The following is a 24,840-nucleotide window of genomic DNA, read 5'->3' as shown; positions in this document are numbered from 1 at the left end:
CTTGAGTCAGCCAACAAATCACCTCTCACTGTAATTACTGTTATACAACTGTTTGTTTTGCAAATGTCTAAGTTCGCTTTACGACTATAACTAAGATTTAGTCCTCAATTACTTAAACTTAGGAATTTGCATGTTGATTTGAGTGTGGAGATTATGTTGTAGTAGATGGTGTTCTGATGCAGGGGACATAACTGCAAGCATCCAATCAAAATGTTTCTTACATTGAACACTTCAAAGCTCATCAGTTTATGCTAGGGTGTTTATCTGAGGCACCTATAATTTCTCTAAATCACTACCTTCCTAATTGCATTTTTCTATGTGTTTCCCATATACCATCTCTTACTCTATGCTGCTTTTGTTTTGTTCTCCCATTCATCTCACACACACACACACACACACACACACACACACACACACACACACACACACACACACCGACCCACGTTTGTATAGACTAAAGTCTAATGTAAACCATTCCCAAGAGGAGGGGGAGGGCGGGAAGGGGAGGGCGGGAAGGGGAGAGGAAGAGAAATTTTGTGAGTGTGTCCCTTTTTCTGTGGCATGGTGTCAGTTAGGAAGGTCTGTCGTGTGTATTTCACCCAGGGCTAATGGGGACCTCTGTGAAGCTAGGCTCTCCTCACTGGTGAATAAAGACAGTGATGTGGCACATTCTTCAAGGGGGAGGGAGGATTAGGGCAAACGAGGGAGAGAGAGACACACAGGGAGGAGACACAGGGAGAGAGACACAGGGAGAGAGACAAAGAGAGAGACACAGAGAGAGAGGATCCTTGGGGCAGCTCTGGCAACTCCCTGGAATGCCTGGGATCATGATTGTTTGATCCAACACAGACACACGCGTGCACACATACACAAACACTCCAAAATACACAAACACCCACGTATATACAAACTGCCACGCATGCGGGTTCAGGGTAGATGTTAGCTCTGGGGTTGATGATGTAATGCTCTTTTCATCCATGGTGCTTCCTATGTGATTTTAAGATTATAAAACGACGCAGACAGTATCCATGTTTATACAGTACAATCCATCACAGATTAAACTGTCTTAAATACATCTTCAAGGACAACCCTAAGGCAAGGCTTGTTTGATTATCACTGAACAACGAAAGGATCAGAGCAACCTTGCCTCTCAATTACAATCTGAATATTTTCTTTATTTTGTTTACATGCTAAGGCTTGTTCAGTTAGCAAAAAGTATAGAGTTTTTTTGACTTTTGATTCAAAAAGTGTGTTTTTGTTATTCGTCTAATTGATGGACCTCCCGAGGAGGTCTTTTTTAATCATTCTTTGCTTGTGTGTTTCTTGTCTAATGCCATGTCATCATACTTGCATTATGCATTGAGATATCATTTCCTCTAACTCCTATTGTTTCAAAGACTCTTATCTATCCAACGTGTGGAACCTTGGTGTGTGGGCAGGTCCATGGCGGTCGGTTCACTCCCAGAGCAAGGGAACAAACGGGCTCTTTTAGCTGACTGGCTTTAACAGCAACTGTTGTCCTACCATATAACATGCTTGATATGTAGTCTGACTTCCATTGATTTAAGTCCAGATCAAGTCTGTAGTACTTTTTTACTTGTTTATTTTTAACCAATCACATCTCGGTCTACATACCGGAGATATCCTTTGATTATTTGGTCCCTGAAAACTGGGATCAGCAGCGACGGACTCTCTTCACATGTTAAAAATATGTAGACCAATCCAAGTCCGTTCCAAAGAATTCTATCAAAAACACGTTATTTCAAAGAGAAAAAGGGATACAGGCATCAACACAACGGTCAGGCAGCTGCCTTCAACATTTCAAGGGAGCAATACTGGAAGACACATGTATGCAGTATGCACATACGTGAGGCATGAGTATGATGATTTGGAGCGAGGCCATGGCAAAGGTTAAAGGTTTCAGTCATGTGTCTTTACCATCAAGACCGGAGTGTGCCCGCCGTGCTAGCAAGGAGTACGAGCTCAACCAATCACAGTGGGCCGAAATTGCCCATGCAAAGTTTTTATTCACTAAGCCCGAGTTTGTTGCCTCTTTTTTACGATTCTTTACAAATAAGATGTCCTCTATAAACGGATGTCTGCAGATGAATGCAGAGTCTGTAGGCTTTTGGCATCTGAAGCTTTCTGGTTTCCGTTTGTAGTCTGGTTACATCGACCAATTACGTTTGATCGGGCTTTGGTTGCTTGCAAGCAAAAATTACCAAAATCAATGACCGATGCTTGGAAGACGAAGTTGGTATCCATTATCCATAATCCATTATACGGCGACACATGAAGCCCAGCAATACTTATCTTTGTCAGAAGAGGAAACTCGACGCCAGACGATAGTCATTTGGTTTCCCAGATTGCAAATGAGATGGCAGGTTTTTAATGCTAATGATGATTTGAATAAGGTATTGGTGGTGGAGATATGGGAGGTATAGATAGAGAAGTTCAGAATGTACGGTTCAGCTAAACGTGATCGGACGGAGGTAAAGATTTGAGGAAAAGATGGGGGGTGGATTAGGAGTGGACTGGGAGGTGGATGGAGAAGGGGGATTTGTGGAGTGTGTTGGCTGTGATGATGTCTGGACACGGGAGAGAGAGAGTCGCGGTGAAGAATGGTTCCAGGTGTTCCTTTTGAAGTGGAAATGAGAAGCAGCAGACCGCTTTTATTGGCTGCCAATACACATACACAATCTCACACACACACACACACACACACACACACACACACACACACACACACACACACACAAGCACACGCAGACACGCACAAAAAGTCATGCATACCTCAAGTCTTTAATTCAGATGTGTATGAGCGGCACATGCTGTTTAGATGTTTCATTAAATTTTTTTTGATAAGAAATGTGTTTTCTCCAAACCATATGTTCTGTTGATTACACAGTGCTAATTGTGTCTTTTTGTGTATGTGTGTCTGTTTGTGTGTAGTGCCAGCACGTCCAACGTGGCCAGGATGGAGGAAATGGAACGTATGCTGCTGGAAGCTCAAGCAGAGAAGAGCCGCCTTCTAGAGCACAAGGTGAAATACACACACACACAAAATATATATTCTAAACACATAGACACACACACACACACACACACACACACACACACACAATATATGATATACACATACATACATGTATGTATTGTTGACAAGAAACTTTAACCCAAGCTTTCTTGCCCTTTTCTGGATCAAATATCAAAATACATCGGCCCAAAAAAAAAATACCAGAAGCTGCCAATATCCCGCTGTATCAAAGCCCACATGGCTGCCACTGAAATAGGAAAGTGATCTGATGAATTCAAATAAACCTGCAGTCCCCCATTACATGTGCAGTTCTAGAAACCACTCAGCAAAATAAGTTTAAAATGCTGCATGGATTTGTTAATTACAAACAAATTCAATAATATACGCCATTTAGTGGTTTGGGCACATCACCTTGAAGCATAGATCAAATCAAAGATAGTCCCTAGGTGGGCCCCCACGTTGGGCACATTGGGGTTGCGTCTCACACAGCCTTGCGTGCTTCTGAATCCTTCCAGGAGCAGGAGATGGAGGTGCGGAAGCAGGCGTTTGACGAGGAGCGGCGGCGACGGGAGGACCTGGAGAAGAGGCTGCAGGAGGAGACCAGCAGGAGGCAGAAGCTGATCGACCGAGAGGTCAAGCTGCGGGAGAAGCAGAGGGCCCAGGTGGGAGAGAGAGAGAGAGAGAGACTTTGTGTTGGGTTGTTTCTCTTGATTCGTTTTTTGGTTTGTGTTCCTCTTTTGAAGGAGCGTTGATTCATTTTGGATCATTGAAAGGATTCAGTCATTCGATATATTTAAGGGGGTTATTAAAGGGAATTTCTTAGAAATGTCATAGCTGTCTGTGAGCTAATTCTCTGTGAGAATTTCTGTTTCTATTTGACTTTCCCTTCCTCTGTAAGAGACTATTTGGGCTTCAGTCTGCCTCCTTTTAGTTTCTGACCAATTAGGGCATCCCTTTCCTGATTGAAATTCTCCAGCTCTTTTCTTCTCGCGTTTCATAATTGTCAAATCTCCCCTATGGCAGCTTTAATGGATTATTCAAATAAAAATTAAAAAATCGTCCATTTCTAAATTCGTCCATTCCAGTCGCGACCTCTGACCCGCTACCTGCCCGTGCGCAAGGACGACTTCGACCTGCGCTCGCACATCGAGTCGGCGGGCCACAGCGCCGACACCTGCTTCCACCTGTCGCTCACGGAGAAGACCTGCCGCGGCTACCTGGTCAAGATGGGCGGCAAGATCAAGACCTGGAAGAAGCGCTGGTTCGTCTTCGACCGCAACCGCCGGACACTGTCCTACTACGCAGGTGAGCCCCCCGGGAGCTTTCGGAGGGGGAGGGGGTTGTTAAGGCTTAGCTATGGTTCCACGTTGACGCATGGGCTTCATAAAAAGTGTAACCTTTTGTCGAGGCGACGCAAAGTTACACCGATTGCCTACTGATTTGTCTGCTAAGGTAAACCAGACGCAGAACCAAAACAAGTCACAACTTTGTTGAAGCAACTGCGTGGTCGTTGCATCAACGTTGAACCATAACAAAGCCTTTAGTTTTGGGGGCGGGGTTAGGATGTTGCCTCGTCTCCTTTTTAGATTCTTCTGTATTTTATTTTAGTTTATGGATAATCCTTTTGTATTGTAGTCGCTTGAAAGCAGGAGTAAAGTCCTATCAGATGGATCTTGGTATCTTGTGATTTTGAGGAGCTGTTAATGCAAGTTTATACGTGCAAGTTCCTGAAGTTAACATTGCTTAAGTTAACAACAACATGGTGTTGAATGCTGTCTAAAGTGAGCTTATGTGTTCATCCTTCCTTGCAGACAAGCATGAAGCCAAACTGAAAGGAGTCATCTACTTCCAAGCCATCGAGGAAGTGTATTACGACCACTTGAAGAACGCGCACAAGGTGTGTGTGTGTGTGTGTGTGTGTGTGTGTGTGTGTGTGTGTGTGTGTGTGTGTGTGTGTGTGTGTGTGTGTGTGTGTGTGTGTGTGTGTGTGTGTGTGTAAGATAGACTTTTATTAATGCAAACCCATTTCTTCTCTCTCTGTACCTGTGTGTGTCTCTCTCTCCCTCTCTCTCTCTGTCCCCCAGAGCCCCAACCCGTCCCTGACCTTCAGTGTGAAGACCCACGACCGGGTCTACTACATGGTGGCTCCCTCCCCCGAGGCCATGAGGATCTGGATGGACGTCATCGTCACCGGTGCCGAGGGCTACACCCAGTTCATGGTGTAGCCACGGCAACCACCCTCCCCTGGGTCACACCTGGGATCCCCCCTGATGGAGTATCTAGAGGAGTTTTTATAGCTTTATTTTTTTGATGTTATTATGTTTTTCTAAATGGTTGACAATCTCATTCTGAAATGAGGTGTGTGTGTGTGTGTGTCTCCATGTGGCACACCAATGACTTTGATTTAATGAACAAAGTGTGACTGTGTGTCTCCTAAGAGTCTTTCCCAAGATGTAAAATAAGAAGAGGTTGGATGATTATTAACAGATGCTGTTATATAATGACAAGCATAATATTTTGATTTGTGATGGAGGAAGGGATTTTTCAGGACACTGCTCAATCATGAATCAATGAGCAGTGTCCTTTAAAACCCTTTTGTACGCCGGTTTGACAGAAGGTGTGTATTCTTAAATTGACGGTGCCTTTTAAATCAGAGCAATGCTTTTATCCAGTTGATTTTCTTGGAAAATTATAAATATTGTGCTTGCAGGAATTTGACTGAATTGTTGGTTATGCCTTGCAGTGTCTTTATAGTGAAATGTAAATACATATTTCTGTTTTGTTTCTGCCATATAGTGGACTCTTTATATACGAGACTACACCCATGTTTAATGGTCAACATGTGATGTATTTTGATATGTTGAATGACCATTACATTTGCAATTAGGAATAATTGCATTGCAGCCATTGCGAAATTGGAGTCAGAGTTTATTTTATTGCCTTTATTTTGTGCTGAGAGATGAATTGGCTGTATGTGTAAGGGTCCAATGAGTGTTACTAGAGGTCACTGAATTATTTTTGTTGTAGGTTCATGGTGCTATTTTAAATGGCATTGAAGTTCAATAGACATTGGAATTAATTACACCTATGAACTCTTTCTAAATCCCGTCTCTAAATTTTTTATAATATATTATGTGCGGTTCACCATCTTAGAAAAGGAGATGGCATACTGGGCATTTGGATGAACAGGTTTGTGAATTCAAACTCAAACAGCTTGACCATGACACCCGTACACCAGTGATCATTTAGATAATAATAATAATAATAATAATTATACATTGGCATGTTGAATTACCACTCTGCCTTCTGTTTATATCTCACATGTATTATACGCTGTATCATAGTTGAGCTTTGTCATACAACATCTCAAAAACTTTTTGTGTCGAGACATGTTGCGTTGTATTGAACTGTTTATTATCCACTATAATCGCGAAGACATCGATGCATCTATTAGCATGTATCAATATGTAGGTAGAAAGAAGAAACTGAAATAGATATGTGCCTTTTATTGTGAAAAGGTCATTTTAAAAGAAGGTTGGCTTGATACCGACGAGGGAATACGACAAGGAAGATTTGAGTTGGTATTGACTCAAATCCCACATCTATTGTCAGACACACTGAGCTTGTGGCTCCACCAGCAGAGAGAACTTTTACTTTGGAATCTACAAGTACTATATTTTACATGTTTTATTCGTATTTGTATCAAGTGGCCAATTTACAAAACAAATACAGGTTATTTTATATTTATGGTTTTAACAATGCATGTATCTTTCTATTTTAATATCAATAAAAACAATATTCGTAACATTGTTTGAAGTTTTTTGCATTCGTAATAATAAACTCATACTAGGTTATTTTATTCTCCTCATCTTTCATTACCTAGTAGTTTAATATAGCCATATTTGATGAAGGTGTTAATCAATAGACTGTAAAACAATATGTTCTCATGACATCAGTTTACTTCTTACAACATAAAGTTGTTGGTCGCCCTCTGGCGGCTGTATTTACCAATTACGTTTCTAAAATAGCTGTGACAGATCGAGGGGCCACTGTTCTAGCGCCTCCTTTAGAATCTGATTACGGTCAGGTTGCTTAAACTTGGTTCATCCAACAGAGGGCACTCTAACATTTGCAATAAGTACGCAAAAAGCACCACGCTGGTATGTTTTTTTACTTATTTTATTTTTATTTGCATGTATCTGCCTACAATGGAATAAATTCTCAGTTTTCCTTTATTTTTCCGAAGTTCGACATAACGCTCAAATCACGATCACTATCTGTGTCTTAACAACCATAGGATTTTAGCTTTTTAGTACAATTATTGTCTTTTTGTCCATTACTCTTTATACTTCCTTGAGTATTACATTATGGTGAAGTAGAAATGCACTGTAATTGTCATGAAATAAGTTACTCTGAAAATCACATACAGACCCAAAGGATATTCCACTGAAAGTATTTATTGACGTCATACAGAACGGTACAGTAGTAGTGACATGTTCATCATGGCTTTGAGTGCATTATTGCTGCAGTCCAGAACCGTATCTCTTTATATGTGGTGGATCCATTGAAGCCTTGAAACGAAAACAACCACACCCATTTTAAACAGTTGTAGATGATTTGAAAATAAGCCATTTTCTCTGGTCTGATTTGTATTGCAAATGATTGCGCCCCTCGCAACATATATACTAGAGTGAATAAGAACTTAAAGATAGATACGTGTGGTTCTTGTGGAAAGCCATTTGAATAGCTAGCGCTTTGTGCTGGTGGAGTAAATGTGGTACAGAAGCTACAAGAGAGAACGCCGGAGAGAATGTGCTCATTCAACGCAGGATTACCCCCTCCTCCTCTACATTCAGTGACTATCTTATCTTCTACTGTTTCCTAGCCTAGAACAACCTTACTAGCAACCCAATGCCCCTAAAATGTGTCACTTTTAAAAGGCACTTTTTAAGATGTTCTTTGTATTTTTTAACTTTCACTAACACAACATCAATATATCCCCGTTTGCTGCATACCATTATCATTTTGTTAGTCTTCATGCTTCAAATGTATTTCTTTGTATCCACCGCCCTTTCGCCCTTTCTCTTGTCTCCCCCCATCTCTCCTAAGTGGTTTGGTCGACTCGATCTCATTCCTGGTCGTCGTGTTGCTGGGTTGACTCATTGATTACCTGACGGGGGCAGAACGGGACAGTGAGAATAAGCAATGCACATAATGATATGGATCGTGTTGTCAGTCAACTGATGAATGAGCCATCCACTGAATGATCTAAACGCAGATGGCTGCAGGGGGGAACAGGGAGTTTTGGACTTACGTGTCCATCTCGGGTCTCGATGGTCTTAATCACGACCCTCTTTGAGTGGTCTACCATAGGCCGGCTCTCCATCATGGTTTCTTTATGAGCAGTGAAGAAAAAGAAGAAAAAACAAACATGGTTTTGAGGACTCAGCATTGCAATTAGTTTAAAACATGTAAAATATAGGGGAAAAAACTATGCCTTGTTAACAATTTTTGCACATTTAGATAGATTACACCAATACCCTTTGTTACCAATAGCACCTTTGACATCCCCATACAGTGTACAATGTATATAGGCCAGAGCACGGTTAACAATTTCCGCCGTTTTAAAAGAATGTAAAATTTGTAATGCAAAGTCAAGGAGAGCTTTGACAGTGAGAGAATGGTGTGAATGAACATTGCGTGCCTGGCAGTAAGGTTTCAATAGGGGGGGGGGGACCTTTTGGATTACCTGTGCTAGACATCTGGATGAAGTGCACTAACTTCAGTTTGTATATAATGCATGAGGCTTCTGACTCAGCAAAACCCTCTCCCTCAGACACACACACATACACACACTTGCATGCTAACGAGCACACACGCACGCATTCATAGACATACGCACACTCACATGCACAAACACACACACACACACGCGCGCGCGCTCACAAACACACACACATAAAAAAAAGGCTCCTTCCAAAAAATGTATAAATCCATTTAAACTACAGCAGGACTGCCTGTTGAATAAATCAGGAGCAGTGTCGTTTGTTACTAACCTCTCATATTGAGGGAAGAAAAGGTGGGCAATGGAGTGGTAATCCTAAGAGATGAGGAGAGAGGGGAAGGGAAATGGGATAGAGGAAGAGGAAGGGTTATGCTTGAACGTCATGCAGATGAAAGATACACTCCAGTCATGAAAATCTAGCCAATGTTGTGTCATTTAGAACCACTTTAGGAATACAATTGCTGTTTCTCTAGTGCTTTTATATAATGTTTATTTTCATGAGATTTTCCTTTAAAATAAACCTTTTATATACAATTATTATTATTAACTACTTATAAACTTCACTTGTCTAGGAGTTGTTACTGAATGTATTGTGAGTAAAAATTGCTGATTGAAATATAATGAAATGAGTATAGAGGAAAAAAAAGTCCCCTAAAATACATATGAGAGAGTATGAATTAAAAGTTCCTCAAACTTTTAATTTGGTTAAGGGATGTAAAATATATGTTTCAAACCTTAAAATATTGCAGCAATTATGGTATCTCCTATTCCATTTGCTTACAACACACTATGTGTTGCATTATGATACTACAACATACGATTACATTGTGAGACACAACCTGCCTTCATCACAGATTAGCAATAGTAGGGGCTAGCAGCGATGTACCTCATGACGTTGGTATAATCTGTAGTCATGGTCTACAACCGATAGTACTGACCAATAATCAACCCATCTCAACGCGTATGCCAGCGGCACCGCGACAGCACCACAGCAGCGGCGCTATGCTCGTACCTGCTCTCCTCTCCCTCCAGCAGCTTGCGGTAGGTGGCGATCTCGATGTCCAGCGCCATCTTGACGTTCAGCAGGTCCTGGTACTCTCTGAGGTGGCGGGCCATCTCGTCTTTCATGTTGCGGATGTCCTCCTCCAGCTGGACGATGTTGTCCTGGTAACCGCCAGCCTCCGCTCCGAAGTTGTCCTCCAGCTCGCGCATCTGGCGTTCCATGGATTCATTCTGAGGGGAGGGGGGGACAGGAAATGACCTCATGTTGTGCTCCATAACAGAAAACACACTAACAAATATAATGTGTAAAATATAAATGTCAAATTAATGACAAATGGTTCTTCAGACCACAGCTTTTTACACATTTCTTAGGATGTAGGTGGGGATAGATGGATGGAACACCATGTATTCATTTAAAATATAAATCACAGCATAATATATTCATAATGAGAGTCGTGATGGTCTGTGTCATGTCTGTGCTTTCGCACAAGCCGAGTGTGGCACATTGCTATTTTTAGTGCATTAAATCACATTAAAAATGTATTGTACCTCTTACTCAGCAGTAAAAACACACTGCTACGTACGTCAGTGCTGTGTTCTAACCGCAGTGTGTATGCTCAAGCCTGGGAAAGTAACAAATATTTTTTTAAAAACCATGGTAAAACAAATTATCAATGCTATGGTTGAAGCCTGGTTTATTATGGAACTTTTTCATTCATTACAGCTATCCCTTTTGGTATTTAATATTAAATGTGTTTATAGTTGTTGTTGTTGTCATTGTTGTTGTAGAAAAAGGATATGTTAACACAGCTTTAAGATAAGATAATATAGTTGATTGATTACAGATGGGAAATTTGGGTGCCACAGCAGCAAGTACATGACTTGCTTTTTTTCATGTCGTAGAATAGAAAATTAATAAACACAAAATACCTCAAAATAAATTGGTAAGAATCAAATAAATAAAAAAAAGTTTGATTAGATTAGATTCATCGATAGATAGTGGTCTAAATAGGACTTTGTGAGTGAAACATTTCCCTGGAACTGATCCATAGATGGCAGGCTTGGACTCGTCTTTACTCACAGTATAGAGGCCTACTAGCTGTCAATCACAATGGGCGGGACTTACGGTTCCTCTGAGGGAGTCCACCTCGCAGGTGAGTGCCTGCACCTGGCGTCTGTACTCGTTGGCCTCCGTCTTGGCCAGCCGGAGGGAGTCTCCGTTGCGTTGCTGCTGGTCGGCGAGGTCTGCAAACTGAGAAGGGATACGATATCCATCAGGCGCTGGGAGTAGTCGAATTGCATTACTTTGTAATTTCTTCTTTTTATTGAAGGATTCCCCATTGGATAAGTTTAAAATTATATTTATAATTAATAACAATGATTGTTGTCCAATATACTTTTAAATTAGCCATTACGTTTGCTCTGTAACAGCTCAGATATCCTGTTGATATGACACCGTGTGTGTGTGTGTGTGTGTGTGTGTGTGTGTGTGTGTGTGTGTGTGTGTGTGTGTGTGTGTGTGTGTGTGTCTTATCAACAGAGTCAGCTGTTAGTAGTGGATAATCCTGAGACAAAGACAGGCTTTAAAGCAACCTGCTGCATCTTTCCTTTACCTAACCCCATTCACCGTATTTACAAGTTCAGCCAGTTCAGCCGATTCACCTGTTGTCAATATCAAATTTATTATCTCAATATTTTAATAAATCTACATTACCTCAGCATTTGAGGCAATCTATAGTTACCTATATTATATATATATATTTAAATCCAAACTTTTGGCGTAAGTGCAGTATAATCAAGTACGAAGTACGTGTGGTGTAATAGAAGGGGGGAATAACAGGTGTACTTCCTTAAGTTAATTATGGGTCCGTAGTGCCCCTAATCAGCTCTGGACGCTATCTCACCTGTTTCACCTCTTTAATGAGGTCCTTATGTGAGAAAACATGACATACGACACACTTTATCTCAGGTTTCACTTTGGACGCCCCAATGGATCCTATGGGACCCCTATGGGACCGCCCCTGGACCAGAACCACTCCCTTCCTCCTCCATGCCCACCTTAGACTTGTACCATTCCTCAGACTCGTGCAGGTTCTTGGTGGCCAGGGATTCGTACTGCTGCCTGACGTCCCGCAGGGCGGCGGTGAGGTCGGGCTTGACCACGTCCATCTCGATCTGGACGTGCTGGTCCTGGAGCTGGGCCTGCAGGTCGGCCAGCTCCTGGCGGTCAGAAGCACACAGAGGGGGAAGGGGAGAAATGGAGGAAGAGGAGGGTTAGGGAGAGGAGAAGAGGGAAATCCTCAAATGAACATGAATGATTTGTGGCGTTTTTTATTTATTTACGTTTTTGGAACCTCGTTCTGAGCAACTGAAAGTGATCTCTATATGTGTGCTGGTGAAAACTGTCCCTTTGTTAGACATTTAATTGTCATTTAATTCATTTAACATTTAATTGACAATAATCTATGTTGTCAAGATCATATCTATATACAGTATATATTTTTTTATAATTATTATCTAATGCCCCTTCAGCCGAAATCTATACTAAGATTTATTCTGTGACACTACATTCATACTGGCATCGCTCAGTATTTTACAAAGAAATACAATCTCTATCTCTTCAGAGTTCGTAAGATCTCTTGCTAAACTATATAACCAATTCACCCTCAGTACAGCAAGCCCAGTACAGTAGAGCTGTAAAAACAGTAGTTAGTACACTACTCTTACTAATTGCAACGCACAGCACGTTGCATTTCCTCCTCTTCCCTCCTCTTTAATCGCCTTACCCAGCGGGTATAATCTCTGTGATCTCACGTCTCTCTTAAAAGAATTAACCCAGGTGGCTAAGGAATGCTGACGCACTGTAGGGGAGAATGGGTGAAAGAGGATTATAGCTCTACAGCTCTCATCTATCTCAAAAGGGAACAATAACCTGTGCCAGCTTAGCTGCACTTCATTATTTATGTTATTTTGTGATCTTTTGAAACAAAACAGTTTGGGATGTTGTTATTGTTTGTTATCTTATTTTGGTTTGCATAAAAATGACCAGAGTTGCAAATGCAGGAAGTGAGAGCTTATGAGATAAATGATATGATGGTATAACAGAATTATGTGAGATATAGTTATTAATTAGATTATATTATATGATGGTATTACAGTATTGTCTGAGATATGGTTATTAATGAGAAAATATTATATGATCGTTTTTTAGTATTATCTGGGAATGGTTACTGAGATAATATTATAGGATGGGATAACAGTATTGTCAGTTTATCGTCTTACCTCTTCATGGATTTTCCTGAGGAACATGATCTCCTCCTGAAGAGACTCAATCTTCCTCTCAAGGTCTAGACGGGCCAGAGAGGCATTGTCCACATCCTGCACACACACACACACACACACACACACACACACACACATACACACACACATACACACACACACACACACACACACACACACACACAGACACACACACACACACACACACACACACACACACACACACACACACACACACACACACATACACACACACATACACATAAATATACATTGTTCAGAAATTATTCACAATAACGCATTAAATGAATCATTAATGAAACATTCCCATGCTAATCTAATCCCTACATTTCTTTTGAAAGTACTGATTTGAATGCTGTTTCAGGAGTGTTAATAAAACACTCTTTCTGTGTTAATAAAACATCTTTCTGTGTGTTACACATATCTTTGGAGCCAGACATCAGGCACTCACTTATGGGGAATAACCATTCCTCATGTCAGGTTTGCTCAGAGAAACATCACAAACAGGAAGATGCACTACAGTTCAATTTCAAAGCACTATCTCAAATCTGTCTCATGAAAAATGAGACACTGGATGGTAAATCGAAACTTCAGAATAGCAGTCTTGGTTGTTTTACTGTTTTCAATTAAAGCCACCCAAGACCGTCATCAGCGTGACCTTCAAAAATAATTCCAAATCCCTGTGTGAAATGTGCAATGTGACCTTTGAATGAATGCAAATTTAGTGCATCCAGACCCGGACCCAGGCTCCTTTAGACCACCAAGCTAGCCTTTAGCATGTGATAGGGGAGTTTCTGATATTCTATGTCTTTGTTTGGAGGGCGTTTGGGGGTGGGAAGGGTCCTGGTGATGCATTCATGGTGTGTTTTAAGGCAGCGATGACATTTGGTGACAAGCCCCTCCCACCCACCCCCAATGTGCTGTTAAATAACATCCATTTAATGCAGGCCAGGGCCACATAAGGCCGTCTGGCCAAGCAGCACTTGTGCTAATTATCTGTGATTGAGAGAGCGGATCCAGGGCTAAGTGAAGAGGCAGGTTAACAAAGGCCTGCTGGCCTGCTGGTGTCCCAGACGTATTGTTCCATGTGCCCCTTGTCTCTCCCCCCCACCCGCCCACCCCTTCACCGTGTCAGGCTGCTGGTGTGTCAAGTGGCTTGTGGGTGAAGTGGGCTGAGGACAACAAGCCAGAGAGAGGGCAGTTCCTGTCTGTTCAAATTGTGTACTCAAAAATCCTCAAATGTACTCACCGACCACACTCACGCGCACACACACACACACACACACACGTGGTTCTCACAAACACACAAGTACGCCGACATGCACACACACACACACACACATAGACACACTCTCACACAAACCAAATAAATCAAACCCACACACACACACACACACACACACACACACACACATACACACACACACACATGCATGCACCCCAACCCCTTGACTTTGACAACAGCTTGCTTTGTCATTTTCCCATAAATCCCCTCTTTCCTCATCAGGTTAGAAACAACGGCTTTTGGGAGACCCAGCCTTCCGGGTAAAGGGCTCACTCCAGACAATGCCTCCCATTGAGTGGCCTTTTTAACACTCAGATAAACTGCTGGTATGTTCTGCACTGACCAGCCCCACTGCCTCGTTGGCTAACAAAAATAAAGATATTGGAAATATAAATGATGGCATCCAAAATCTAAAACTAGGTATGTGTCAAAGGAGTAAAAAAATCAGATCATATTTTTGTTTTCTGGTGGCCTGATGCCTACCAACACAAACAAGTTTCTTGACCTCTGGCTTTCTGGGTCGCTGGGTTAGGTTCCCTTCATTGGAAGAGACACTTTGGAATAAGCAAGTGGAAGGATGACTAAGGAGCTCAGGGCTCACCCTTGTCCTGAGATCTTTTCACCTCGGGATTGCCACCAAAACGCAACCTCACGGAAATAAATCACTTCCTCTCGACCTTACCTGACAAATGATCCTGAAGAGGTATTGGTTTTATCACCGTTAGCAAACAACCGCAGTGGGCTCGATCAAGGTGGAGAGAAAATCAATTCAGTTCCTCTAGTCATGCAAACCCCAACATCTCCTTTGTCACATCATCCGACCTCAAGGGAGAAGCCACGCCCTTTGAAACAAGGCATCGTGTTCACCACACTCAGCATAAAGCCTTTCTTGATGTGAATCAAAGAGGTGTGTCAAGGTAAAGATGGAATAGAGTTCTGTTGCGTTATCATGGTGGTGGTGGTGGTGGAGGTGGTGCTTCAGGAGGATACTTGTTATGCCAAGAAAAGCTGTTTGTCATTTAGTCGCTCTCCTTGTGACCTCTGAGGGAAACCACACCACAAAGACGCTGCCTCCTCCAGGGATACCCCTCTCTGGCTTTCTCAGTCAGCACAGAGGAATCAACCGAGTGGCATATACAGGCTTATCTGAAACAACGCTTCCCATTTGCATGCTAGATGGCAAGAGCAAATAAATATTTTAAGAATTAAAGGATTGGGCTTAATATGAATGCAAAAAAAAAACGGAACCACCAATACAGAAGATAATTATCCTTAGCACTAAAACAAAACTAATATTTTAGGTCTATTCCGTTTTATAAATAATCATGGCGATATTTTCAGACCGCACCAAAATTTGCGGAAATTTCTTTGGTGGGCTTGGATAAAATATTCATGTTTCTAAGGCAACCTTTTTTTCATATAATGGGGTATTTGGGGATCTTTAATTTTAGCAAATAATGAGGAGCTGTTCCTTTGACTGAGTGTTGTTGCAGCGGCTCCAGTGAGCACCTGCAAGTGGAGGCTGTCGGCCTAGAGGTTGTATTCTGCCCAGCAGGGCGTGCCACACCCAATGTGCTGATGAGTAACAAAGGGTATAGGGCTGCAGAAAAAAAAACATATATACTGCTAGTGATATGTTCACTTGTAATGTGGATGAATTTGTGGGCTTGACATTCTGGAACATTGTTTATGTAAGAAAAGAAAAAAAAAAGAAGGAAGAACGGTTTGTTTGTGTTTGTGTGTTGGCTGCCGAACCTGTCTGAAGGTCTGGAGGTTGTGCTCTGCGTCCTCCTTCTGCAGCATCTCCTCCTGTAGCCTGCCAACAGAAACAGAAAGAGTTGCATAACCGCTGCCACGCCCTCGCCTGCCATGGAACTGGGAAATCACATCATAGCTCTCTAGCTTTGGGCCACACGAAGGTCTTTTCCACACGGTGAAATGGCTTTCACGTCAAAAGCAGATAGATAGCGAAACTATTTTGGTATTTCGCTCGGTTGGCGGGACGGTCTCAAGGTCTTAGTAAAAGTCAAAACATGCGCCAACACGGAGGGTTGGTCATTTCAGATGGATTTTCTTTAGGAACAATGCATGGGCAGTGATCGAGCTATTGAGGACTGGAAAAGGTATAACAGACCACAAAGACTAAAAGTTATCAAAATAACGGGAAACGATTAAATAACCCTCCCAAGCCCACTAGCCTGTAGTCTTATGAAGTTTCCATCACTTTCGAGGGGACCTGACTTTCAACCGAGGGCGTTTAGTATGATGAAAAAAGGGCAGATAGTCAAACAAATCAATCTCTGTGATCAACCGAACAGCCTTGGAATGACAATTTCATACTTTTGTCGCAGGCGTTCGACATCGTCGCCCAAGTTGTCGCGGTCCACCTCCACCTGCGACTTCTCGTTGGTCAGCTGGTCCACCTGCCTGCGCAGCTCACGCATCTCGTCCTCGTACAGATCCCCGATGCGGGACTTGCCCTGGCCCTTGAGCTGCTCCAGCTCGGTACTCAGCATCTTGTTCTGCTGCTCCAGGTAGCGCACCTTGTCGATGTAGCTTGCGAAGCGGTCGTTGAGGTGCTGCATCTGCGCCTTCTCGTTGGTCCTGTTGGTCTTGAACTCCGTGTTGATGGCCTCGGACAGCGAGAAGTCCACGGCGTCCGACGAGAGACGCGGCATGTGGGCGCTGCGCAGGCGGACATTCTTGGAGGCGTACATGCCCTGCTGGGGCGCCGAGGAGACGCTGTAGGACGAGCGCGCGGTGGAGCGCTGCACCGCCGGGCTGGAGTACTGGCGGCTGGAGTAGGAGGTGCGCGACGCGGCGGGGCGCTCCGCGCTGAACATCCTGGAGTAGGAGGAGGCGGCGATAGGCCTACTGCTGCTGCTTGACCGATTACTCATCATTTTTGCGGTTTTCAATCCGACTCCTGAAGTACGCCCTTTTTATAACACCTCAAAGTGGGCTCAAAGATGCGATGGGTAGGATAGTACAGTGCAGTCTGCAGGCGCTCCAGCAACTGATATTCCAAGACCAGTGAGAGCTCTATGCTGACTTCCACTTGGTTTTTATAGTCCCCTCCCTATGCAAATGACATAACGGTGCGTAAAAGCAGGAGGAGTTTGGCTCGCAAGGCTGTCAGAGAAGGGGCAGTGAAAAGAGATCCCCGCATTGCGACCCCCCCGCTATTGTTTTCCGGGTGTTTTCCCCTCACAAAGCAAAGAATGCAGCTTTGCAAAGTGAGTCTATTTAACCACCCACCACCTTTCGTTGATAGAGTTCGCGTGCAATGAATGTTGTTTTTTTTGTTTGTTTGTTTTTACAAATGATGGACATTATATATATGATAAATTAAAAAATACAACATTTATACACAAATAAATGAATTAAATACAAAACAAATAATGTATGTATTTATTTAGATATTCTTTATGTATATAGAGCGTTCCTTTTATAAAGCTAAATAATTGCCTATAGCTTATATAATACAGTTAGTTTGATTAGTTTTATGCATGCCGAAACTAAACGGTTAGACCAATATGATTGCGGAATTAAAAGAGAAGCGGAACCATTCTTCACAGAATTTGCTTCTGCCCGGACGCACGCCGCTGTAAACACGTGTGGTCACCTGGTGTTTACTTTTACTTGCCAACATGACAGCGGAGCTGAGAGTACTAGAACTGTACAGCGGTATAGGTGGAATGCATTATGCATTAAAAGGTAGGTGTAGGTGCAGGCGTCATGTAGTTGATCGGGTAAAGGTAGCCGTAAAACGACTAAGAGGAGTTTCGAATTACTGCGACCTCTTTTTCTAAATCCCCACTATGGAGAGCACTAACGATATACATGGAAATATATGTCTTAGCTGTCTGTATTTAGGGACATCTTCGTTCATCCTCTTTGTATTGAAATACCTTTACATTCACAAAAGTCTAATGTTATGTTTGTCATGTATGAGCAACTTCGAGATGTATTCTTAATAGATGTTGCTCTGTAAGTTCAGTCAAGAAATAAGGCAATGGCTAATCATCTTATGTGGTATGTAGGGCAACAGCTCAATAGCAACTAGGCAATACAGGTAATTGATGGCATTTCTTCATCATGAGAGACTTTTTTTTTACAACCAAACTAACGGTGACAGCTATCATAGTGAGATTGATGGCCATTACACATCTTCCAGAGGTTGTTGTTTACCCCCATTTTACAGCAATACATGTTTATTGCTAACTGACAGTCTTCGGAGTGACTTCACTGTGGAATATTAAGCATTTGCAGGTACCCGCCTATATAAGATCTAGCAATGTAAACGGATGGATATTGGGAAATGTTTGAATCATTGGTCAAATATTTTTTGGGATGATACAATGAATAATTGTATTTCAATGGATTAATCTGTTAACATATTCATGCTCGGTTCTATTTCCTGGACCACCCCTCATGTACTGGTACACAGGATTGCATTTGGCAACAATCTGTCTAGATGTCAAACTGCATTTTGTTGAAGTCAGACTAATACAATAAAGTGCAGTGACAGTAATGCTGCAGCTGAATCCATCTATCTGGGTCTAAAACAAAGATGCAAATATCAAGAATAGCATTTTCAGGGGAAAGAATGCAACTCTGTTCCACTTCTCTTATCTAGTCTTATTTCATCCAGAGAGTGGCGTAGCTGCCAAGGTAGTTGCAGCCATTGATGTCAACACCACAGCCAATGAGATATACAGACACAACTTCCCAGACACGCCTCTCTGGCCCAAGACAATTGAGGTGAGTGTTGTGGGTGGGTGGTCTGGGGGTCTAACTGGTTGGACCCTAACCGAAACTCCTGCCTTAATAATAATAAAATGCAGGAATGTTAGTTCAGCATATGCAGCGTATTAAAATATACCTCTCCTTTATAAATCTGTGTGTTATAAATGATTTATGTTCAGCTGTGCAACGACTTATTATGGCAATGTGTCTATATTTAATAATACAGTTCTGAATATTTGCTGACCCTGCCTTAACCTTCCTATTATCAAGATGTAATTAAAATTAATGATCTGCTTGTTTTCTGTTATCATCACCATAGTCCCATGACTGTCCTTGTTTTATTTGGACATTTCTCGTAAAAGCATACACAAGGACAAGTGTGTGTGTGTGTGTCTGTCTGTCTGTCTGTCTGTCTGTCTGTCTGTCTGTCTGTGTGTGTGTGTGTGTGTGTGTGTGTGTGTGTGTGTGTGTGTGTGTGTGTGTGTGTGTGTGTGTGTGTGTGTGTGTGTGTGTGTGTGTGTGTGTGTGTGTGTGTGTGTGTGGAGACAAGGTCCAGAGGGGAGGCACATGGTACTGCAGTAGCTTATTTACAACCTGACGAAGGGAAAGAAGTTTCTCGGAAAGTAGCCTTAGGCTTGGGTTACAGGCCTTTTTGTTTAACGGTTGACTGCAGAAGGAGCTAGCCTGTGGATGCTCCACTAGGGGAAAGCCATTCAGTCTGTTTGTTGTTAGTTTTTGTTGTCTATCATGCCCTGCTGCAAAGTAAATTTCCCTCGCGCAATATAAAATATGAACTCAACTGCACCGAACTGCTTTTCATTGCTTTTACTGTCTGTACAGCCTGATGTTATGAATTAGAGGTCGGTTTGCATTCTGGTATGCAGAAGGGCAATAGATTTTCACCTTTATATAGCGTTCTAGCTGTATTTCCTCTGCATCTTGTGACGCCATTTAAACACATCAAAAGCAGTGTTGACTGGGATCGGGAACATCATTAAAAGTGTCTGTACTTTTCAGGGTAAACAAGCCTAGATCAAGGTCATTCATTTTGGCCTTTTTCAGCAAAGCCTTGATTTGATGTAACAGTTTTTCTTTGTATTGCTGATTTTATCTACAGGGCATATCACTAGAGGAGTTTAACAAACTGTCCTTTGACATGATTTTGATGAGCCCACCATGCCAACCTTTCACGAGGTAGGTGTGAGTGTGTGTATGTGTGTATGTGTTTGCATGTGTGTTCATCCAGAAAACCATTATGAAGTACTTTCAATTCTCTGCACCTATGGTGAGATGCAGTCCAGTCGTCCGGTACGGTTTCACACATGCTATAAACTATTTCAATCTGGTTCAGGAAATCATTCAGATTGTTCACAAACCAAACGACCGGCCTCCCCACATTACGGACTCACGCTGACCAAGCGACTTTTGCTGATTGAGTTTCTCCATTGTTGCAGAATCGGGCTGCAGGGCGATACGTCAGACCCCAGGACCAAGAGCTTTCTCTACATTCTTGATCTGCTGCCAAGGTGGGGCCTCGCCCTCACGCATCGCCACCCTCGTCCGCCCCCCTCTCTCGCTACCAACCGTGTCCGTTTGGCGCTTCCGCTTCTCTTGCATGCGTGCTCTGCCTTTAACCGCTGTCCGCCCCAGCTCAGCTCGTTTCCTCTCATTGTGACACTGTATTGTGGTGCGGTGACTCTGCCGTGAGCACGGCCTTGCTTCCCAGCAGGGGAGAATTCCGATGGGATCTAATGGGGCTTTTTATATATGGTCATATTTGTATCTTGCTGAAGCGCACACAGAATTATTACGATCTCAGCCATGAAGAACATATAAAAACGATCAAATTCTACTGAGGATTGTATATATATGCAGGACATATACTTTAAAACACCATGTATTTCCCGTCTTGTGTATAATTGTGCTATTATTACATCTGAATAATCTAGGCCCACGTAGTAGGTTCTCCTAATCGTTGGCTAATTCCTTACTTTTTTGTTGCTTTGCTGTTCCCACCCACTCCGTTGTAATTTGCCACCTCACGCCCCGATTCTAAAACGCTGTTGAACGTTGTGGGCTGCATGCCATGCAGCATAACGTGTGCGTTCTGGATTCCGCAAGGCAATCAATACCTCCTGCCACTGAGGGGACTCCATCCATTCCTGCTCGTCCTCATCAATAATGCATGTCCTCCTGTCCACGCTCCCCTGACCTCCGCAGGCTGGCCGTCCTGCCCCGCTTGATTCTGCTGGAGAACGTGAAGGGCTTCGAAACCTCCTCGGCCAGGTAACCAGGGTAATGGGTCGGAGGGGAAGGATGGGTAAGGGGCGTGTCCTCTTACCCAAAAAAAAGGGTTTAGGGGGGGATGGTCATCGCTAAGGCAACACAGCTGTCTGACAATAGAGCTGCCCCTCCCCAGGACAAGGCTAGATGCTTTAAAAGGCTCCAGTCTGTAATACTCTCTGAGGCCTCCCATGGGGGCGGGGAACAGTTTGAGCTCTTTGTGCCCAAAACCAAAGTCTCGGGAATGGGTTCTGCCCCTGGAAAAGTAGACGAAAGGAATGGGGAAGAAACTATGAAAAGATCTGGAATTTTGGCTCAACATTGAGTTTAGTTGACATTATAGAAATGAACTGAAAATGAACAGCGATAACAATACATTCACAGTCACTTATTTATTATTTTGTATGTTAAATACATTACGATGAATTATAAGAATCAAACTGTTGATTTAAAAAAATAATATGAAGAATATGTAAAAAGAAAAGTATGGGCAGTCTGTTGTTTAAACGTTTTCCCTTGTTGTCCAGGGATTCACTGCTAAATACGCTGAAGGATTGCGGATACACGTTCCAAGAAATCCTGGTGTCGCCTACCAGTGTAAGCCCTAACAATAATCAAAAATAATGAATGTTTTGATGGACTGCCTTTATTCTAATCTTGTATTTTTCCCTATGCTCTGTTGGTCTCATGCATACCTGATGCATCTACACAGCTTGGTATCCCAAACTCACGGCTTCGCTATTTCCTTATTGCCAAGGCACCTCCGGGAAGCTTCTCATTTGAGACCAGCTCAGAGGTAAGACAGCCATACACAAAACTTTGATCATTTCTTGGAAACATGAGTCAGACCCTTCATTTCACAAAACTGGTTATCATAATATGCATACTTTTATTGTATAATATAACTTTTATTATATTTTGGACAGCAATTTTAAAATCCAGCTTTTTAAAGTTAAAGATAATCATTTCATTCATTAATTATTTAATTCAGTAATTTGTTTGAATATCTACTCGGTTGACTACTAGACTTAAACTCCTGCCTCTGTCTTTAACGTCTGATTGTCCTTGTGTTGTCCCGCTAATGAGCAGATTGTAGAAGGATTCCCTCAGCCCCCTTCGTCCAAGTCCTCCTCACACCCCAAACCAGCCCCGGCCCTGGCACCGCCCACTTCCTGTCGGAGCACCGGCCTCACAGAGCAGCAGGAAGCAGTTTCCCCCGACCCGGACCGCGTGGTCCTGTACAAGCTGGAGACGGCCCGGGACGCGGACAGGAAGTCCGACCAGAACGCAGACCTGTCGGTCCGGCAGATCCAGGAGTATTTAAAGCCGCGGTCAGACCTCGGCGGAGAGGAAGAGGAAGAGGAAGTGAGGCAGTACCTCCTTCCTGCCAAGACTTTGCTGCGCTACGCTCTCCTCATGGACATAGTCACGCCCGCCTGCAGGAGATCCGTCTGCTTCACCAAGGGGTGCGTATAAGATATAGGGGTCCCCCATTCATCCCGGGGTCCCAGAAGAAAAGAATATGCATATTTATAAACCCAATATGAGATGTAGCTTTTCAATGTAAACCCACTGACAGTATAGGTTGACATTATTGACAATGTATGCAACATGATGCTACATGATTGCAGATCCAATATTCCAATGCTGCATTTAAATATCTCAGCATTGCAGTACTGCATAATAACCTGGTGGATTGTGAGCCAACGTTTTCCCACTGGAAAAGTTTGTAGCTGGACTAGATTAATGGAACTTAAAACTTTTGATGCTCAGTCCTGCATCCCATTTGATGCAGCCTTTTTTTTATAATGATATGCTGACGCATGCTATCAACTGGCAAGCCAGAAACTTTACTAAATGTCTATGTATTTATTTTCCAGTCTGATAAGAATTTCAACATGAATTGATGAGTCAATGACTCAGTAAATGATGAAGATGTGATGATGAGGGTCTGTTGCTGATTGGCTGTACCTTCCTGTTTTGAACAGCTATGGCCACTATGTAGAAGGTACGGGGTCCGTTCTGATGCCCGGTGTGGAGTCAGAGGTAGCTTCACACACACGTTTTACACACAATTGCTGCCTCTACCACCTTTGCTGTTTTTGTGTCACGTGTCAAGACTATACGAAATGACCCCTGTTCTGTCATGTAAAACCAATACAGGCCCGCTTTGAAAGCCCCCAAAGCACCGTGTCGCTTTCGTTGGGTTGACCTCTCCCCACCTCTTGTCCCCTAGATGCACTCTGTGTTTAAAGGCCTTGAGGAGCTGTCCGCAGCGCAGGACGAGGAGAAACTACGGCGGCTGCGCACTCTGAGGCTTCGCTACTTCACGCCGAGGGAGATCGCCAACCTAATGGGCTTCCCCTCCAATCTGGGTGAGTCAGACAGCAGAAAAGTCAGGTCACAACATCCTTTTCGGAACCGTCCCGATGCATTTACGGCCGATCCTTTCTGCATCGGAAGTACGTTTGTTTTGATCCCTGGCTGTTTCCCCCCGCTCCCCAGCCTTCCCAGAGCGCATCTCCACCAAGCAGCGCTACCGCGTGCTGGGCAACAGTCTCAATGTACGGGTGGTGGCCAAACTCATACAGATCATGGCGTCCCAGCACACAACGGAAGAACACAAAGACCAATAAAGACTTTTGCATTTGAGCTCTACCGTCTCCCAACGATGACCCTGCATTGGAACATGATGGAGTGGGGGGAAAAGGGTTTATATTTATGCGTGACGTGCAGGATGCGATGACATAACCTAGGCCTTTTGAGGATTCCTGCTTCAAACGCACAATCGTGGACCGCAATGAAGGTTCAAACGGTTCTTCAAAGTGAAGAAAGCCCTATGTCTTTGTTTTATATGTATTTTGTATGTTACTTTATGATCTTTAAAACAAACAAATAAAAAGATGTCTCCAAAATCCGCATTGCAGTGTTTTTTTGACAGATTGCAGCCAACCTTGATTCTAGCGAGGCTTCATTTAAATTTGAATCCCTAATCATGTCTCACCAACAGAACGTATAAACCAACGATATTCACACCTCATGCCAGCCGCGTTACATTGTGGAAGAACCCTTATGGCAGGGAACCATTAACACACACACACACACCACCTGGTTACTTATTCATTGAAAGCATGTGATGGACACGCTCAAAGCGCCGGTCAGTGTTATAACCATCTCAATGTTCCCTTACCCCCACCACAGATGCTTTGGTAACTTTATTAGTCTTCCTGACTTTTATGATCCTAAATTCGTTTTTTGTGCTGTGTTCAGGGTGGAGGGTGGACGAAATCAGGGCCAAAGTTCTCTAGGCTGAGGTGTCATAGTGAGGGAGGTTTGGTGCAGGACCTTAGAGACACACACGCTTACCAGCGGGCAGGTCGTCAGCATAGAGTCCGG

General features: G+C 43.0%; 3 protein-coding genes across 6 annotated transcripts in view; 2 read left to right on the top strand and 1 right to left on the bottom strand.

Annotated features, from left to right (window-relative positions):
- phldb2b (pleckstrin homology-like domain, family B, member 2b) overlaps nt 1–6,833 on the top strand; it is a 43,625-nt gene extending 36,792 nt beyond the window's left edge. For all 3 annotated transcript variants that reach the window (XM_079754305.1, XM_079754306.1, XM_079754304.1), the window contains 5 exons: nt 2,953–3,043; nt 3,553–3,699; nt 4,123–4,342; nt 4,849–4,934; nt 5,122–6,833. In XM_079754305.1, coding sequence (XP_079610431.1) covers nt 2,953–3,043; nt 3,553–3,699; nt 4,123–4,342; nt 4,849–4,934; nt 5,122–5,262 — 685 coding nt within the window. In that variant the 3' untranslated portion in view covers nt 5,263–6,833. The remainder of the gene's footprint in view (nt 1–2,952; nt 3,044–3,552; nt 3,700–4,122; nt 4,343–4,848; nt 4,935–5,121) is intronic.
- Nucleotides 6,834–7,506: 673 nt separating this feature from the next.
- vim (vimentin) lies at nt 7,507–17,380 on the bottom strand. The gene is made up of 9 exons (XM_079755081.1): nt 16,753–17,380; nt 16,168–16,228; nt 13,107–13,202; nt 11,883–12,044; nt 10,951–11,076; nt 9,835–10,055; nt 9,094–9,137; nt 8,352–8,431; nt 7,507–8,207 (listed from the first exon to the last, which is right to left on the bottom strand). The coding sequence occupies exons 1-9, from the start codon at nt 17,313–17,315 to the stop codon at nt 8,166–8,168; spliced, it is 1,395 nt and encodes a 464-aa protein (XP_079611207.1). The 5' UTR covers nt 17,316–17,380; the 3' UTR covers nt 7,507–8,165.
- Nucleotides 17,381–18,012: 632 nt separating this feature from the next.
- trdmt1 (tRNA aspartic acid methyltransferase 1) lies at nt 18,013–24,338 on the top strand. 2 transcript variants are annotated; one of them, XM_079755140.1, is made up of 11 exons: nt 18,013–18,129; nt 19,067–19,176; nt 20,279–20,355; nt 20,616–20,687; nt 21,382–21,447; nt 21,972–22,041; nt 22,157–22,240; nt 22,534–22,910; nt 23,433–23,490; nt 23,681–23,819; nt 23,950–24,338. In XM_079755140.1, exons 1-11 carry the CDS (start codon nt 18,063–18,065, stop codon nt 24,078–24,080), a joined length of 1,251 nt encoding a protein of 416 aa, XP_079611266.1. In that variant the 5' UTR covers nt 18,013–18,062; the 3' UTR covers nt 24,081–24,338. The 2 variants fall into 2 exon arrangements, with proteins under 2 accessions (XP_079611266.1, XP_079611267.1); XM_079755141.1 differs by lacking the exon at nt 18,013–18,129 and adding an exon at nt 18,331–18,684.
- The last annotated feature ends 502 nt before the right edge of the window (nt 24,339–24,840 follow it).

Source organism: Pollachius pollachius, assembly GCF_949987615.1.
Source record: "Pollachius pollachius genome assembly, chromosome: 17".
NCBI lineage: Eukaryota > Metazoa > Chordata > Actinopteri > Gadiformes > Gadidae > Pollachius > Pollachius pollachius.
This window is presented reverse-complemented; position numbering and strand designations above follow the sequence as displayed.